At 41.1% G+C, this 18,737-nt stretch overlaps 1 protein-coding gene across 1 annotated transcript in view; it reads right to left on the bottom strand.

The window, feature by feature from the left end:
• Nucleotides 1–18,737, bottom strand: part of LOC108678273 (RNA pseudouridylate synthase domain-containing protein 2) — a 120,319-nt gene that overhangs the window by 12,015 nt on the left and 89,567 nt on the right. The window contains exons 4-10 of the mRNA XM_018166645.2: nt 18,071–18,192; nt 17,583–17,683; nt 15,541–15,628; nt 4,670–4,778; nt 2,884–2,995; nt 2,171–2,361; nt 841–1,044 (exon numbers count right to left, since the gene is read on the bottom strand). Coding sequence (XP_018022134.1) covers nt 841–1,044; nt 2,171–2,361; nt 2,884–2,995; nt 4,670–4,778; nt 15,541–15,628; nt 17,583–17,683; nt 18,071–18,192 — 927 coding nt within the window. The remainder of the gene's footprint in view (nt 1–840; nt 1,045–2,170; nt 2,362–2,883; nt 2,996–4,669; nt 4,779–15,540; nt 15,629–17,582; nt 17,684–18,070; nt 18,193–18,737) is intronic.

Consider the following 18,737-nt stretch of genomic DNA (forward strand, 5'->3'; position numbering starts at 1 on the left):
GGCCCGGCAGTATGGTGTGGACCGGCCAGAGACGCAAACGTCGGTCCATCAACATTCGGATTACTGATGAGTGTCTGGGTTAGGCAGCACCAGCAGTATATACGAGACCAGTAATACATATGAAGGTCGTTGTAAGAAGAGAGCGTTATTGGATAACATGAATTTCGCCACTTGAAGATACCATAAATTTTCCAATAATATCATAGTGGCACCAGCAGCCATCACAATGGAGATCACAATGGAGATAAATGTGATCTTTTTTCAAGACCAAATCAAAATGAGACTCGATAAACCCTTGCAACTGACCCATATTACAAATTAATTGAATAGGTAGAAGTCCTTCATCCTCCCAGTTAACTGCATCATCCTTTGCTACTTTAATCCTGCTAGTTACCTTCACCCTCCTAGTTGCCTGCATCATCCTAGCTACTATAATCCTGCTAGTTACCTTCACCTAGTTGCCTGCATCATCCTAGCTACTATAATCCTGCTAGTTACCTTCATCCTCCTAGTTACCTGCATCATCCTCGCCACTTTAATCCCGCTAATCACCTTCATCATCCTAGCTACTATAATCCTGCTAGTTACCTTCATCCTCCTAGTTACCTGCATCATCCTCGCCACTTTAATCCCGCTAATCACCTTCATCATCCTAGCTACTATAATCCTGCTAGTTACCTTCACCCTCCTAGTTGCCTGCATCATCCTAGCTACTATAATCCTGCTAGTTACCTTCATCATCCTAGTTACCTGCATCATCCTAGTTACTTTCATCCTGCTAGTTACCTTCATCCTCCAAGTTACCAGCATCATCCTAGCTACTTTAATCATGCTATTTACCTTCATCATCCTGGTCATCCGCAGCCCTGGGCTTGAACATGGAGTACTCGACGTCGCCATCCATGCCCAGCCAGTTCTCTGCGTTGTGGATCTTGATGAGGTCGTGGATGAGCTCGTCGTCCGTCTTGCCCGTGATGCCGCCCTTGCCCTTGTTGGGGCCGAACACCGTGTGGTTGTACAAAGGGTCGTTTACGATGGGGTAACCTAGGGGGAAAGGGGTCAATGGTCATGACGTCGAATGGTGAATTTATCGGTGAAAATGTTAAAAGAGGGTAACGTTGTAAGGACGTGCAAATTGTCATGGCGTCGAATGGTCGAATTATCAATGAAAAGTCGTTCACGATTGAAAAACTGTTCTAGTGGTCTAATCACCTAAGAAAACATTAAAACATGATCAGTCGTCAATGCAATCATGAATAATTGATAATGAGAATTACAGTAAGTAGGTAATGGGTAAATTTCGATCGTGGAACGAAAGTATAATGTTTATATATACTCCCCTGGGTGTAGCGTGTGTGTAGAGATGATGGGAGGGTATTTATTTTCGGTGTTTGAGGAGAGTGTAAAGATACTGAACGACGATGCAGTCATTGCAAGGTCGAGTAATGTAACGGAGACAAGCGTATGTTCCCGTTCACCCAAGCCTCCTCACTTAGTTCACCCCACTCCCACAGGTACCTCCCAATCTACGAGTAGCCCCTCACTCTGCCAGAAGCTCCCCATACCCCAAGTCTCCTTAAGTTTCCTCTTCCCACTCCCCCAGGTGCCTGCAATACCCCAACTTCCCCCACTCACCCAGGTACTGGAGGTGCACGCGTACATGTTTCACCTAAATCTTCCCACTACCCCAGATACCCCGACTCCTCAAGGTTCCTTTTCCCACTCCCCCACTCCCTTCCCACTCCCACTCAGGGTTCCTCTTCCCACTCCCCCAATCCCTTCAAGTTCCCACTCCCACTCAGGGTTCCTCTTCCCTCTCCCCCACTCCCTTCCCACTCCCACTCAGGGTTCCTCTTCACACTCCCCCACTCCCTTCCCACTCAGGGTTCCTCTTCCCACTCCCCCACTCCCTTCCCACTCTCACTCAGGGTTCCTCTTCCCACTCCCCCAATCCCTTCAAGTTCCCACTCCCACTCAGGGTTCCTCTTCCCACTCCCCCACTCCCACTCAGGGTTCCTCTTCCCACTCCCCCACTCCTCAACTTCCCCCACTCACCCAGATACTGGAGGTGCACGCGTATATGTTTCACCTAAATCTTCATACTACCCCAGATACTCCGACTCCTCAGGGTTCCTCTTCCCATTCCCCACTCCCAATTTCCCCCACTCACCCAGATACTGAAGGTGTACGCGTATCTGGTGCATACGCCCCGTCCTGGGTTTGCAGAGCACGACAGAGGACGTGCCATTGTAGGACAGAAGCTGAAACTCCGTCTTGCAGTCCTTGCCGGTAGGGGAGACCTTACACACTCCTATCTTGTAGCTCACCACTTCTATTGGTTCATTGCACTCTACCAGCCCTCTGTTGGGAACAAGAACTCTATTTTAGAAATAAATCATAGAAGAAGTTTTAATATTCAACTATATTTTACGTAGCACTGCTATTCTATATGTCACTATGAAAGTTGAGCGAGTATGTGGTGCAATAGAAGTAAGAAGTACAATATTTAGCAATTTAACACAGTTACTTAGTCATAGCTACATATAGTTTAGTTGCCTCACGTTCACATTCAAGTAGGCTGCAGTACAACGTTACTCACCACTACAGCCCCAAATAGTTCATCACTACTTCATATCATCACTTATCACATAATCCCTTATCACTACATCATATGCACCACACCACAGCATCACACAACACCACACCACAGCACCACACCCCCCAACACTCACGAAGGGAAGCGGCCGTCCACCCTGCAGACGTATTGCTTGGTCACCTGCCGTGTCCTGATCATCACATCATCCCTCATCACTACATCAGCACACCACACCACACCACCACACCACAACACCACACCACATCACCACACCCCCCAACACTCACGAAGGGAAGCGGCCGTCCACCCTGCAGACGTATTGCTTGGTCACCTGCCGTGTCCTGATCTGCTGTTCCATCTCCCGCGCCTTCTTCGGCGTTCGTCCGAACAACAGTAAACCTGTGTGATAAAAACATTTGTAATACAATTAAATAATTTATAGAAGAGAAAATTCGGGTCGACTTAGAGATCGGCATAACTATTAGGACGACAATTGAATAGTTAAATTACCTGCATTGCTTGCTAAGCGCTCATGTCAAAATAACAGTAATGCCGGCCATCAGAAACAACAAGCATTGTAGGATTTTGAGGACCAGTGTTTCAATCCTACCAAGGATTGAAACAAGAATCCAGCATTCTGATTTGTGCACTATTTGAGCAGCACCGACTGCCTTGAATTTGCATATGTCGGGCCGAAATCGCAGAATGGCTGATTCTATGGAATCGGCCGCCAGTTGCCGAATTTGTAGAATCAGCATTTCGTTGCTGATTCAGAAAATCGGACGCTAGAGTTAGGAAAGGTTTGGCCAAGTTCGGTCAAGTTCCTTTATATTTAAATATTAAAAAAAACTTGGCTGACTGACATGGCCCCAGACTCCTATAGTATTGAAATTCTGATGCTACATATCCGGCAACTAGCTGCGGATTCCATAGAATCAGCAATTCCGCGATTTCGGCACGACACATACGCAGCTGAGATGAAGACATCACTTGCAACAGCTTATCGCCGCACTTACAGAAATAAATGATACTTTGTCCAAATAGTAATTTCGTTTTTTTTTACTGACACAGTTTTGCCAGATCGATCCTGACCCAGTTTTGCGCCAGTCTAACTGCCGCTACCTGCTCGTGTTGTGGATAAGAAAGTGTGTCACTATTTGAACAACATGACCCCATAATTTTCCTGAGTGTAGTGATGGCCGGCATTCGTCGTCAGAAGGCGGCTTCTCTACAAACCAATTAATTCAGAGCATTTCATCTCCTGATACTGCAGAGCTAAGCTCTGACGCGACAGAGTATGCGTATGTTACCGTTTCGAGTTCAGAGATCTCACTGAGATTGTGCAGTCTCAGTCCAATATAACATTTATCTTGAGTATATATAGTTGCAAATTCATTTCAGGCAAATTTTTAGAAGCAGTAATGGAAAAGCACTTAAGACGAAAATTATTAATATCCTTGGTGCGTAGGTCACCGTTGATGTTTCGAGTTCCAAGATAGATCTCACTGAGATTGTGCAGTCTCAGTACAATATAAAATATATCTTTAGTATATATAGTTGCAAATTCATTTCAGGCAAATTTTTGGAAGCAGTAATGGAAAAGCACTTAAAATAAAAATTAATTTTCTTGGATTATTCGCAGCACAGACAAGAAGACGAATACGAAGAATTAAGATGGATGGGACATATTTTTCAAATAGCAAGTGACACATTTTCTTACCCGAAGCACGAGCAGTACTGATATGCATATTAGCCGGGACAAACAAGTTAGACAACTGGGTTATAATAACACAAACACAAGGACAAAAAGTGCATCGCTATTTGGACAAAGTCCCACTCATCTCTCTGAGTGTGTGACAAAGTCTCTCTCATTTACCTGAATTTAGTTATATATGCATGTTATTAGCGCATTTTCTCATTTATGGAAAAAATGCACTATTGTGCTCGCCATGTCCGTCTGTCTGTCTGTCCGTCTGTCCATGACCACGTTTTCATGCGCGTCACCACGTCAAAATGCGCTCTCTAGCTGTCACTCACTGCAGTGAGTACTGAGTTATATTTTTATAGACTCACCACTGGTCAGTCTGTCGAGGCGGTGAATAGTTCTCAGGTTCTTTAGGTTATATTCTTTGGCGAGGATGAATACGACGGTGTTGTGGCGGTAGCGGCCGCAGGGATGTACCTGTGATACACGTGTACGTAGGAGGAACTCGTGTAGCTGGTAGGACCATGTTACTGAGGAGCACTCAGCGTATTTTCAGAGATACTTGATGTAATGAATACCCATCAATGAAATAAAAATATACTTGAATGTATGCAAGTATTTGGTATCGAGAGAATAATTGTGCTGATTTATTATCATAAAAAAATCAATTAGAAATTTTATTTGAAATTAGGGTTCAGCAACCAGATGTTGGGACTAATATTTTGGCAATATCAGGGGCAACATCAGGCTATATTTTAAACAAAACAATAATAAGAATATTTAAAAAACAATGAATGAGTTGGTACAATGAATAATTGTTCTAAAGACAATTATTTCGCTTTTAATATACAATATTTGACGCTCTATGAAGTGAAAGGATTTAGACTTATTCAAAATACTTCAATATATCATGTTCATTGATCAATATCAGATTAACACTTCAGGTTTATTTGTCAACATTAAAATTGAGCCTATATTTCAATATATACAAACACATATGACGTTCAATATTAAAGTAACGCTTCAGGTTTACTATTGAACCTTAAAACTCTAACAAATAATTGGAAGCTAAACGAAGAGTGCATGAAAAGCTGTGAAGAAGGATAAGTAAGAAGGAAGGATAATTGCAGGACATAAAAGGTTGTATTGGTCATGTGGAATGGAGAAGTGCAACAACACAACAACAGCGACTAGAAGCTTCAAACAACTAAACTACAACCAAAAATAGAGCATGTAGTAATTTCAGAAGAACATGTGTGAAGTTTGTGACATACACATTGTAACAAGATTCTCAATCATTACTAAAGCGTCTTAAATACATAGGCAGATGTATAAAACCATAAAACCTAAACCTTAACGTAAGTTTATATATATAGGCAAAAGTACGAAATCTGGTCGTTTTGTACCTTAAAACTTGTCAAAATAGATAAATAATTTAGCAGTGGTATAAACGTTGATTGTTGTAGCAAACGTTCAGAATTAAGCTTTTAGGAATGTTGGACGATGTCGCAAAATAAACTGTGTGACTAAGGGACAAAATTCAACAGAAACATTGGGATATCATACAGATGAATAAAGTGATGGGGAAACAATAGTTGTATTCAAACAAAAACAGGGTCCAGGCATTTCAATGAATGCAGTTCAAGAAACACACAAAGCAAGGGTCTGTATTTATACCTATTCTATTGAAGATGCACATTACGTTCGTTCCCCTTTAAATTGTGCACTCAACCTGTCAGTTGTGTGTACAATGCGCGTCATTTAAACGTACGTCACATATGCTTTCAACACAAAAGACAGTAAGAAACATTCCAAAAGTCACATGTACGTGACATGTTCATAACACTTGCGTAACGAAACAAGGCAAAAGTCATCCGTTATACGTTACCAAAACAACAATCGCAAACCAATTAACACACCAAATAGAGATGACTTTTGGCCGCGATGTAAGTTGTTTACGTTAGTAGTGGCTCATACAGTCTAGGAAACCCGAGATCGATGGAATCAAAGGAAACAACGAAGCGTCTGACGAGGAGAATAAGACCGAACGGTTCCAACTTCGTAAGCAAATGACGAGTTCCGGTCGAGTTTCGCAAAAGTGAGGAGAAATGCAAATGGCAAACTGGGGACACTGCGAGACAGGCGAGGGCGCGACACGCTTCTCCACTTCAGAGGAGTAGGAAAAGATAAGACATTGTGGCGACAGGGTAAAAATATTCATAAACTGAGATGAAAATAGTTCGTGAGAACTCGTAAGACATTTCGTTCAAATAGAGGCAGCGAGAAAAGTATTCCTTTGTGAACAGATATGCCAAAAATAAGTTCGTATGCAGAATTGCAGGTGGCAGTTCCATGTATTTTTTGAGGATAGCATTTGAATTTAAAATTATTTTACTTCATAATTTGAATTCTACATTTGGAAGCAAAGGTATACTTACGAGTATCACAATAGCACAGCAAGGCAGAGCCTGCAGGTGGCCTGTTTCGAGTCGTTGTGAATTGAACGAGACGAATGATGCAAAGCGCGAGACGTAACATCCCATATAATTACAGTTCATTTGTCAGGGCTGTAACGAGGCAGCTTTTCGGTCGACGTCGCGTAAGAAAGAACGCGTGATGAATGCAACTCGGTTATGCGTGACTGATGGACAAACGTGAATGCCGATAATTTCGTCAAGGAAATTCGACTTGACGTGCATTAGCGAAACGCCGAGACATGAGCAAGAAATGCGGTGTCTTGACCAAAGCTGACAAGTACGGATGGTTTCAGCTGCAATTTTGAAACAGAATTCCTTGCAGCCTGACATCAAGGGCCGTAATGTGACCATAGAGAGACACTTTATTCCGTAAATGGCGTCAGACCGCTGCCAACAAATAGCCCTTTGAATAGCAAGACACGCAGGCAAGTGGACTTGATACTTTCGTTTATTAGGCAATAAGCATTCTATGGGCTGTCGCAGAAATGGCATTACTTTCACATCTGAATCTAGTTTAAATTTAAATGCGGATAGCGATATATCTAACTTTAAGGTAACGTATTAACCTATTGATTCCAATCGATTTCTTTCCTAGGAGCACGAACGCAATCAGAATAAAAATAAAAAGAATTACGTGAGCACGCCTAACGACCCACCCGAGAGCCATCGCGCGGCAGTTGTCGCGTTAGAACGAGGTCGGGGCGGTCGCAGCAACTGGCGTGATCGACAAGACAACTTTGAGGAAACTGTGCACAAAACTGCTACGAGCGGTCATTATAAGAGTGGAGGTTGAGCTCTCAATGAACTGAACCCGTCATTTAGGTCAGCAAAATACCCAGTTATATATGTTGTCTCTACAAAAAGTGAGCGGTTAACTTTAAAAGACCGAAGCAATAATGGCCATGAAACGCAAAAGGATGATGGCATGGAGAACACTTTACCGTAAGGTCGTTGGGAAGCTCAACAAGAGGAAGAGAAAAATCGCGACCTAAATAACGAGCAAAGTAAAACAAAGTCGATTCTTCTGACGATAACTTCTAGGAAATCTTGCGTTTGTTTACAGCGTCTTATAAGCGAAGTAATGGTGAAAAACACGAACTTGTTTGTTGGCAGTGAAGCCTGGCACTAACTTCCCAACAATTTCAGGGAAAAGTAACTTGAAGGCGAAGAAAGAAATGACAGGACAACCTAAGTTCGCCTCCGGGTACAGGAGATCTAAACTTGACTCGGGAAGATTTACTGCAGTATATATATGCAGCCCTGCAAGTTCCTATTCAACATTCACTGGGATGAAAGCGGAATAACGGTACCCTTAATTACCGAAGCAGCTACGTAAAAGTGTATGCAGACTTACCACAACAAATACTCTTACAAAATACTCACAAATACTCAACAATGAATATTCATAATCGTCGTCAAATCGAAGTTTGATTATTCGCTGTATAGAACATAAACGTTTATGTCCTCAGGTCTGTGATGCAAATCTAAGTTTAAGAACCAAAATGATGCCACAAATGCTGAGCCGTCGGAGCGTCGTGCAGAATATCAAAATCGTAACCGAATTTTCAGAGGAAGGCTGAGGTTTACTGACGGAATTCCTCACTGCTGCAAAGCTCGGAAACAACCAAGTCACTTAATATTAAAGGTCTCTGACTTTAAAGAGCGACGGGCTTTAAAGAAGACGGCACATCGGTTGCAATGATCGCACAATACTTCCGTCCAACACAGTCAGCTTCAGACCGATCTTCATTATATCATTATTAAATGATAATACTTGAACTGTCATTAGGCTCTTCGTATTGCTTGTAGACTGGTCTTCATTACATCATTATTATTAAATGCTTACTGATGCACGGCCTAGGAATACTTACAGAAATTCAATACTTCCTTCAGGCACAGGAACCATGAAAATTTATTTCACCTCTTTTGCAACGTCGAGAGAAAATCAAGCCCACATATAAATCATAGAAAACCTAACTTTTGCCGGCTGCTTACCATAACTTCAAAGAAAATTAGTCACAAATGCCACGAATAACTATATTTTCGTTTGCGACAGCAGAATTTAACGTGTTTCACAAAAAGATTTCGCGAGCACATCGGACGATCAATCTTATACTTGAGCGATAAATCTTGTGGATGCAAACCATCGGTGATACGGGATCGCCCACCCGTAAATTTCAAAGAAGTTGGAATTCGTTTAGGGGGACAACAGAAAAGCGAGCGACGAGCGAATTACGGAAGATGCATTGCCGGGCTCAAACTATTACAAAGTTTGCGTGTTATTTATTCGATTTAAGCAGGATGTATGTTAAATAAAGATTCACTGAACCAGGTTGAAAGACGAAATGTACATGCAATCAAATTAAAATAAATTTATTCTCCAAATTTCACGGTCACATTCGCAGTCCTGCAATCCACGACCGACAAACGAATCGTAGAAACGTATGATGATCAGAAAACTAGAACGCGCTGAGTAAGAGTGTCATTATTAAAGACGCGTTAAGAACTAACTTTTGCGTTCAGTAGCGCAGAACTTGTCATCAGTCATCAGATAATACACATATTCCTACGCTGGCATCTCAGACTTAATTGCGAAATTGCCAACCCAGCAGCGAAGCTCAACCCATTCCCTCGCCTGGCCCTGCCAATCGTGGGCTTGGAACTCGAATTTATAGCCACCACTGAGCTTACAATCATCGCAATCATTCAGAAAAATCCGGCCCCCAGACTGCGGCAATGCGGCGACGTTATTGATACACGCAACACGCAGGGCTGCAACACGCACGACACGCACCTCCGACCGTCGCGGTGCACCACACGCACTGGGTGCTACCGTGTTTTCTCAATTCATAAACCTCAAATTCTAAAATTGTGTTTAAAAACTTTCACATTCTTCACAAAATTTTCACATTCTTAAATGTGTTTAATTTCAAATAAAATTCAACTTGTGTTTTAGAAATTATAAAATATTCTAAAAAAAACTTTTAAATAATATTCCATTATAGTATGGCAGTAAGGAACTCAATGCGACATTAAAGAACAGGTAAAATTCCACGGCAAGACAGCAGCGTCCGCTGTTATAAAAGATGCATCAGGGGCCCAGCGCCTTCTGCACTGCAGTAGCAGTAATTAGCCGCTGCAGGGTTCAACAAAAGCTGTTTTACTGCATAACATATGGGAGCTGCAGCTGTTGCACTAGCATAACTATGAGCACTGCAGCTGTTGCACTAGCATAACTATGAGCACTGCAGCTGTTGCACTAGCATAACTATCAGTTGTACTACATAACTATGAGCGATGCAGCTGTTGTACTAGCATAACTATGAGTTATACTGCATAACTATGAGCGATGTAGCTGTTGTACTAGCATAACTATGAGCGATGCAGATGTTGCACTGGCATAAATATTGGCGCTACAGCCGTTGCACTCGCATAAACATTAGAGCAACAGCTGTTGCACTGAACAAACTCAACAAAGCGCTCTGCAGCTGTTGCAATAGCAAGCCTATGAGCGGTGCAGCCGTTGCACTAGCATTACCATGTTAGACATATTGACTCAGACATTCACTATTAATGGGTCTGTATATTTAGGGTAGAGCCCTTCATTTAAACATGTCTGGTTAAAAATAATGCCAGTTTTATTGAGGACTTCTTTTGAGTTTAATCTCTCAAGCTTTCAGATAAGAGATACAGTAATAGGTTCAATGTGTCTTAAAATTTGTCCAAAGGAAACTGTGAATTTGTCCACGGACTGTATAAGAACCTTACTCGTAGCTTCGTTCACTACCTCAATTAGTCTTCTCTCTGCAGCCAACCCGCAAGCAACTCGTCTACTCAGCTGCTCGACCTCGTTGCCTGAAGATGCTCAGTGATGAGCGAAACGCGTCGCAGGATTTATCGAACCTTTCATTTGGACAAATTTTAAGACACATTGAACCTATTACTGTATCAGAAAGCTCTTATCAGAAAGCTTGAGAGATTAAACTCAAAAGAAGTCCTCAATAAAACTGGCATTATTTTTAACCAAACATTAATGGGTCATATACAATAAAATGACACACTTTCTACACGCAGCACTCATACGCTTTTTACCGATCAAAATCGCTTCAGGATGACCCATAAAAGGCAAAAGTGCATCACTCTTTTCATTGTACGAATTCTCAGTGAATTATCCGAGAGCTTGCACGAGGGGATTGGAGTGGATTATCCGAGAGCTTATATGGGTCAAGATGACCCATATAAGGCAAAAGTGCATCACTCTTTGTACAAAGTCTCAGTGAATTATCCGAGAGCTTGCACGAGGGGATTGAGTTAGACGGATGAGTGCGCTTGATATACCGCCAAACTTGCCAGCAAAATCGATTCCTAATCGCCGGGTGCCAGGCGCTTGCCCTAAGGCTTTGGAGTTGAAGGAGTGTTACGGGAAGGAGTGTGTCAAACGACGTATTAGTATTTTAGGAACTAAAAATTTTTTAGTTGACATATTAATATACTAGGATATCCAAAAATTAGGAAGTGGCGTATTAGTATTTTAGGATGTTAAGAAAATTTGTAGCTGACGTATTAATATATTACGATATCAGAAAATTTTTAGTTGACGTTTTAGTATATTAGGATATCAGAAAATTTGTAGTTGACGTTTTAATATATTAAGATGTCAGAAAATGTGTAGTCTGAATTAATCAAGATGCATTATTGTCTGACCGGTAATTTGATCACGGCTAAGAAAAATTAATACAGGTTCTTGTATATGGAGATATTGGCGACAATAACAACTTTCAAATACCAACTGCGACTAATTATTAAGGCCTTGTGTAAAGAGTTACTGGATCCTGTCGAGGCCAGTAGCGCCTATACAGGATGCCAATAACACGGTAAATAGTGACGGTTAGTATATGAAAGTTGTACTGGAAGCCATTAATGACACCCTGCTAAAGCACCTTTTCACGGCGAGCGAAAGGTATCACAACTTTTAGCAGCATTGCAAATACAACTTTATTGATTTCAGGATGGCAAACTTGACTGATAATTATCCATTTTGACATTCAGTGTATTTTTCATCTTTTAGTTTAAGCTGTAGGAGTAGCCACACCAATAAATGTGCTAAGTAAGTGTTGGTATTTATATCGTATATAGTTATCGTATATAGTAGTCATCGATGACCGTCGTTGAATTTATAATGAATGATTTGTGAAGGTAATTATAAATGATGAATTTATAATTACTTAGTAATTGGACGCATAGATTTGCGACGACCAGAAGCAACAAGCGCTAAATTAGCGAATTAAAACTTGTGAAGGAAATTACAATATACATGAACTAGTAAGCACTACGGAAGCCAGCGCGAGGTCAAAGAAAATTCATAGGACGAACGAAATCAAACAACAGAGCTCAACTGAATACTCAATAACAAAGGTTTGGCTATCGTTGCCCGCATCACCAGTCTCTATACACCACATTCATTCAACCTTGAAGAATAAGGATGACAACATGATGATGTCACTTTTATGACATTAGTAGCTACCAACCTCACTCAACACAAAATACAATCTCACCACCACACAATATTTTACTATGTCTCAGATAGATTTATACATAAGAGGAATTCTCTATTTAAAACTTACGTAAAGGGAAAATTGATCGAGTTTTTAACAAACATTTAAACATAAATTATGCGTCGCATGCGTGAGAAAAAGAAGTCATGCTAAGGTTGCAGTGACAAATCCACGCACAGGAGCGGAACAGATATAAAGGGTGCGACTTGAGTCTACGTCAGAGCAGCGGTTCCCAAACTAAAAATAAGTTACCTCTTGGTGTTAAATTATCAAATTTCGGACAAATGACCGAAAAATATAATGCATATTAATGATGCTAAGATTTTCAAAACGGTAACATGGCTATTGTGGTACAATGATCATCTGATCTTCAGAGATCGTATAATTTGATGACGTTATAATCGTATCGAGTTTTGGTATAATTGTGCTGATGATGGGTAGCAAAGGTTAAATTATGCGTTTAAGTGGACTGCTTTAGGAACCACTACACAACATGCAAGGACTTAGGAGCACAACAGGCATATGACGTTGAACTAACGTTATATTAACGTAGAATTGACGAAAAAACGTTTAGTTAACGTTGATTTGATGATAAGTTCAATTCAACGTCAAATGTCTGGTAGGAAAGGAGGTTTGGTTATGAGGAGTATTGCCGAAAAAACATATAGTTAACGTTGATTTGATGATAAGTTCAATTCAACGTCAAATGTCTGGTAGGAAAGGAGGTTTGGTTATGAGGAGTATTGCCGAAAAAACGTATAGTTAACGTTGATTTGATAAGTTCAATTCAACTTCAATTGTCAGGTAGGAAAGAGGTAGGGTAACTCACCGGCAGAGAACATGGCTTGTCGAGCACGACGAGCTCTTCATCTAAATGCATTACCTCAATACTACGAGCCAGTACGGGCGTCTCGTGTCTGTAACAATTAACGCACATGTCGTCTCAGTCACGGTACACACTCACCATTAACTACATCCCATGGGTATGCCGCCTCTGTCTCACTACACTCTTGCTCAGTCCCAATATTGACAATTTTAATGAATGCTAGTTTGAATGAATGTATGCTAGTTTTCAATTGCAAAGATCTCCCTTTTACCTTAACCTTAGGCCAGTGCCAAGGTCTCCATAGGGGAAAATTAGATCTTATTTTGCTATGTTATAAGTAACAAAATGTGTACGAGTGTTAAGTATTCCGTGGCTACGATTAAAGCTGGTAAAATTTAATTAATTTCTTGGGATCATCGCGGGAGAGTAGCGAGGCAGGGCAGCCAGCAAAAGGACTCCCCAGGGAGGGGGGGAGGGTTTACCCCACAACAGGGGCTGGGTGGGTGCACCGGGATGGGGAGGGGGGTGGGTGTGAGTAACACGGCAATACGGCACCGCGATGCCGTGCACTCAAAAAAATGAACATATTATTTTGTCCAAATAGTAATAAAATATTTAGCCTTTAGCGCAAATAATAATATTTGCACTAATATTTCAGCGCTAATAAGCCCATTATTCGACCTAAACTAGATCAGGTTGATACACACAAAGGGAATAAAGTGCTTCGTTATTTGGACAAAGTCTCGGTTATTTCTCTGAGTGCAGACACCAATACTGCGTTGAGGCAGTTATAACGTGCAGAGGCACCACAGTCCCGACAGTCCATTGGACTGTCTTCGTACAGTCCAATGCAGTAACGATAATTTGAGTTTAGACACTCAACAATGACCATCTCAAGATAAATAAGAGGTATAATTTGAATAATACTTCAATATCTTCAAGAAACATCATTTCGTGACCAGTTTTTCATCGCTCTGTATTGGCAGCGAGTGAGTTACGGTCGGTAATAATTTGAAGAATAAATGGCCGTGGTCATGAGATTTTCGATCAAAGGATTAGTTTTGTGAATATAGTAGAAAAGTCTAGAAACACCTACGATACAAATACGATAAATAAAATACGGGAGTAGGTTCGCAACCTCATTAAAAAAGGGGGGAAACAGGCGACTATTCAAGGTGGGGGTGGATGGAGCGACAGGCGACCGTCCAGGCAGGCGAGTTTGGCAAATAATAAAATCGAAAATCACAACATGGGCCTATGTTCATCAAGAGGTCAAAGGGAAGCAATGCTATAAATCATGTATGGAGGGTTGAGGTGCTAAATAACCGGGAAATACCGTTTAAAAATAAGGGGTGCAATTCTACGGTATGCAATGAGCATGGGAGGTGACAACATCGAGTTGCAGTAAATGGTATGTCAGTTAGACAGGACATAGAGAATGATAATAATATAACAATGCAATAATAACAGTGGGGGAAGGTATGCGGGAAAATTCCTCAGGAACAGCATAAAGGGTTTCAAAGAAACATAAAAATCTAAATATTTCGAGAAATTGATAGACACGGAAGGCCTGAGCGTGCTGGAGCAAAAAGGGCATAAAGGACAACAGCCTTCAAGGCTAACAACCTTGAAAGAACGTTGATTAGGAGTTGATTTCGTTAAGACAACGTTAAATCAACGTTATTTCAACGTCACATGCCTGATGGGAGACTTCCTAGTGGGTGGGTACATCAACGGCGGTATGACATCGAGAGTTGGCCATAAGGAAGGACACAAAATCCTATTGGAAAATAGGATACATCCATCAAGTCATAACGAGGATACAACAACAAGGGTGTAGCTGCAGGACAGGCGAGCAACATCGTAGGATATGGGGAACGGTTATAATAATAATATAATCGAGCATAAAGACACTCAACATTCAGAGCACATTTGTAATTTGTGGACCGAGAATACGTTCAGGATATCATAGGTTGGAATGTGTGCGTCGTGACATTCCAGGACAGGGAGGATGCCACGAGAGCTGCGTGTGCGCCATCGATGTGGAATGTGGCAAACATTATAACGACAGTCAGGTTAAGGGAAATACAACAACAACCGATGTTCATCTGTGGAAGGTGGGAACGAGTAAAAAGAGTGGAGGGAAACTAGGGGATGTAGAAGTGGAAGCAAGTCAGAAAAAGGAGCAAACGGAGGAGGGAAAGCAGACATGGAGAGAGGGAAACTGTTACATGGAGGGACTTGAGAGGGGAAAGTGTTACATGGAGGGACTTGAGAGGGAAAAGTGTTACATGGAGGGAGTCGAGAGGGGAAAGTGTTACATGGAGGGAGTAGAGAGGGGAAACTGTTACATGGAGGGAGTCGAGAGTGTTAAGACTTACAGGTATTGAGGCAGGTTTATCCACGACGACAGTATCCTCATCCGTGTATATGAGAGGTATGGTCGCCGCGGTGACGGGAACCTCATGCCTGTAAGATCAGCTCAAACCGTCACGTCGAGTAACGACGGGGAGTAACATCACTCAATTTCCCAGCCGACAAAAGCACAACCAAAATACAGCGACCCAGTATCAAAAGTGGGGCCTATTTCTCGTACCTAGTCGCGGCCGACATGGTAAATGGGCCAATAATATACAAAGACCCATTTGGTGGGTAGGGTCAACATACACCAGCCCAACATGGTGAGTGGGACGTAAATGAACTGCCTCAAGAAACAACTTGTACATCGTGAAAGTCAATCCGCCAATAATAATGAGGCTGGAATAAATCGTAACTCACAACGACATATAATGCAAAGGATACATGGGGGAACTTTCAAGTGCTGGGACACCATAGGACTAGAAATAGATAAAATAAAAGAAGAACACTCACCACGAGCCGGGGACGCGACACGTCTTGAGATAAACGTCCTGAATCTACACGTAACCAAGACAGGCACCACACATTATTTCGTAGGGGACATTATACATTATTTTGTAGGGGACTTTACACATTATTTTGTAGGAGAAATTACACATTATTTTGTATGGGACATTGCACATTATTTTGTAGGAAAAATTACACATTATTTTGTAGGGGACATTATACATTATTTTTGTCACTTAGGGGAACATGGGCCAATAGAGGTGCGTACGGAGGGACATAGAACCGTGGGACATATCAGAGACATGGGCTATAAACCTTTGGAGAGAAAGGGCTTGTTGGGTGAACCACGTGATAGTAAAATTATTCACATAAAATATTATTTCAATGTTTATATTTAATGAATGAATTAAACTTACAATGAAGAGGTACCGGTTCACGAGTCTGGACAACACGAGCAACCACAAGACCGAGGAAATAACTTTCAAATTCTGGCTCAATTTAACAACGTAATATTGCGATGGAATGTTTTGATTACCAGTGGAGCTTCCAAGCTTACCGTTTGTTCAGGTGGTGGGGCAATGAATTATTTTAATTTTTAAAGAGAAATTGTAAACCGTTATGCCTGTGTCACGAAGCCATGGCTGTAGAGACTAGAGTTACTGTGTTTTCAACGTTAAGTATTAGAGTTAGAGCAAGATGAGGCAGAACTTTAGACCGTTTACCGAGGGTAAATTCAAATTTAAATTAGATGCCGTCCAAGAAGGCAGATTCCACCTTGTGCCACCCCATGTTGTTTGAATGGAAGTCGGCTATATCATCACAAGTGAGGTAGTAGAGAAATCAAAGACGTTTGATTCAACAATACATTCAACACAGCTAACTTCTGGCGAATTCACCAAGTCAAAGTTATAGAACAATAGAGAGTTATGCAACAATGCATTTCAAGTGAACACGACGGTTAAAATAGATTACTTGTGACGACACTTCAAAATCACATACATTGGAAAATTGGATAACTGTCCCGGTTATCCTTATTAGAATTGAGAGCACAAGGGCATTGGTCAGAGATCTGGCGTACATTAAGTGAACTGATTGATCATAAAATGAACACAAAAATGACAAGTTTACTCCGCTGAACGAAAAAATTAGAGAAGGTAACTTTATTGTGGCCGCCACTAGTGGCCGCCAAAGGCCCACTTCTATTTGTTCGCTACGAACATCAAGGGACAAGTTCTGGTCCAAATGCAAAGACCCACTGAACAAAATAACATCGTTCATCTGAACAGAAAGTTCTAGTGAATTTCAAGGCACAAACTTCGATGCTCACCACATTCAAGGTCTCGACATTTAACAGGTTAAAATAACAGGGGAAAATTCCAGTTATTCAAATACGGTGATCTTCAAGAATAATTATCAACCGATATATTTTTCTACAGCCTCCAGTTAAAAAGCTTTATAAATACTATCAACGCTGCCACATAACGTAGAGTTTGTTGAATGTGTTGAACATAGTCGAGTGCCGTTGTTGTAAGTAAGAAGTAAGAAACGAAAGTCTCACCTATGGACGATGTTGGCAAGAAGATCGTTGTGTTTGAGACGGCAATCTGTGTCAACTCTTTCGTAGTTGACAGTAAGTGTGCCGCTCTTGATGCATCGCTCCTGCAAACACAAATGTCACATGCAGGCATCAAGCGCGTCAGAATTCTTACATTGACACTGAACTATAAGAGCAAGTGTAACTTAACTCCTACACTTTTTCTGCTTTTAATCAGTAGATTGAACGTTTGTGGAGCAGACTGGGAAACATACGACTTAATAATTTTACGAAAAATAAAAGAATTATCATAACTTGCTGGGGCTCGAACAAACTACTTACATATACATCACACTTACATACATCACATACAATAAACTAACATAGATCACACTCACACAGATCAGACTTGCATACATCACACTCTCATACATCACAATCGCATATATCACACTCACATACATCACACTCACACACACCACACACATCACACTCACACGCATCACACTCACATATTCCTCGGCCGGGTGCGCTCTGAACTCCTTGGCGAAGACGTCGAGTATTTTTTCCCCCACCCAGCGCCCCTTCGTGAAGGTGGTGAAAGTGAAGTAGTAAGGGTAGACCTTACGCAGCCCTGCATGCCCATACATATTAGTCGAAATAATATCACCAGGGGTTAAATAAATTAATTCTATTGTGTTATTAATTTATTATAACTAATTAATACTATTATTGAACTGTAATATTATTCTATTGCCCTGCATGCCCATAAATTCTATTCGTTCTAAGATAACAAGGGGTTAAAAATACAGATCATTATTCTAATAAGATATTATCGTGACGTTTGGTACGACAAAACTTCGAGCATTACATATTGTGAATGATATTAGCTATGATTATAATCATTATAACAGTGAGATGTAACATGAATGAACAGCAGTAGCATGCAGCACTATAGAGAGGGCGCAACATGCATGCTACAGATAAAATTATTGGAAGTCAATAATTATTTATTTTTCGAGGATTGAAGCACTGAAAAAGATCACACCGAATCTCATGTTTAAAATTTTGTACTAGTTTATTTAAAAATTAACTAAATGCTGGGACAAATATCCGTAGAATTTTAGCAATTCTCGTACTTGGACGACAGCTTGACTAGTACAAAAAGCTTCCGAGTCA

This window comes from Hyalella azteca, unplaced genomic scaffold (genome assembly GCF_000764305.2).
Source record: "Hyalella azteca isolate HAZT.00-mixed unplaced genomic scaffold, Hazt_2.0.2 contig14766, whole genome shotgun sequence".
NCBI lineage: Eukaryota > Metazoa > Arthropoda > Malacostraca > Amphipoda > Hyalellidae > Hyalella > Hyalella azteca.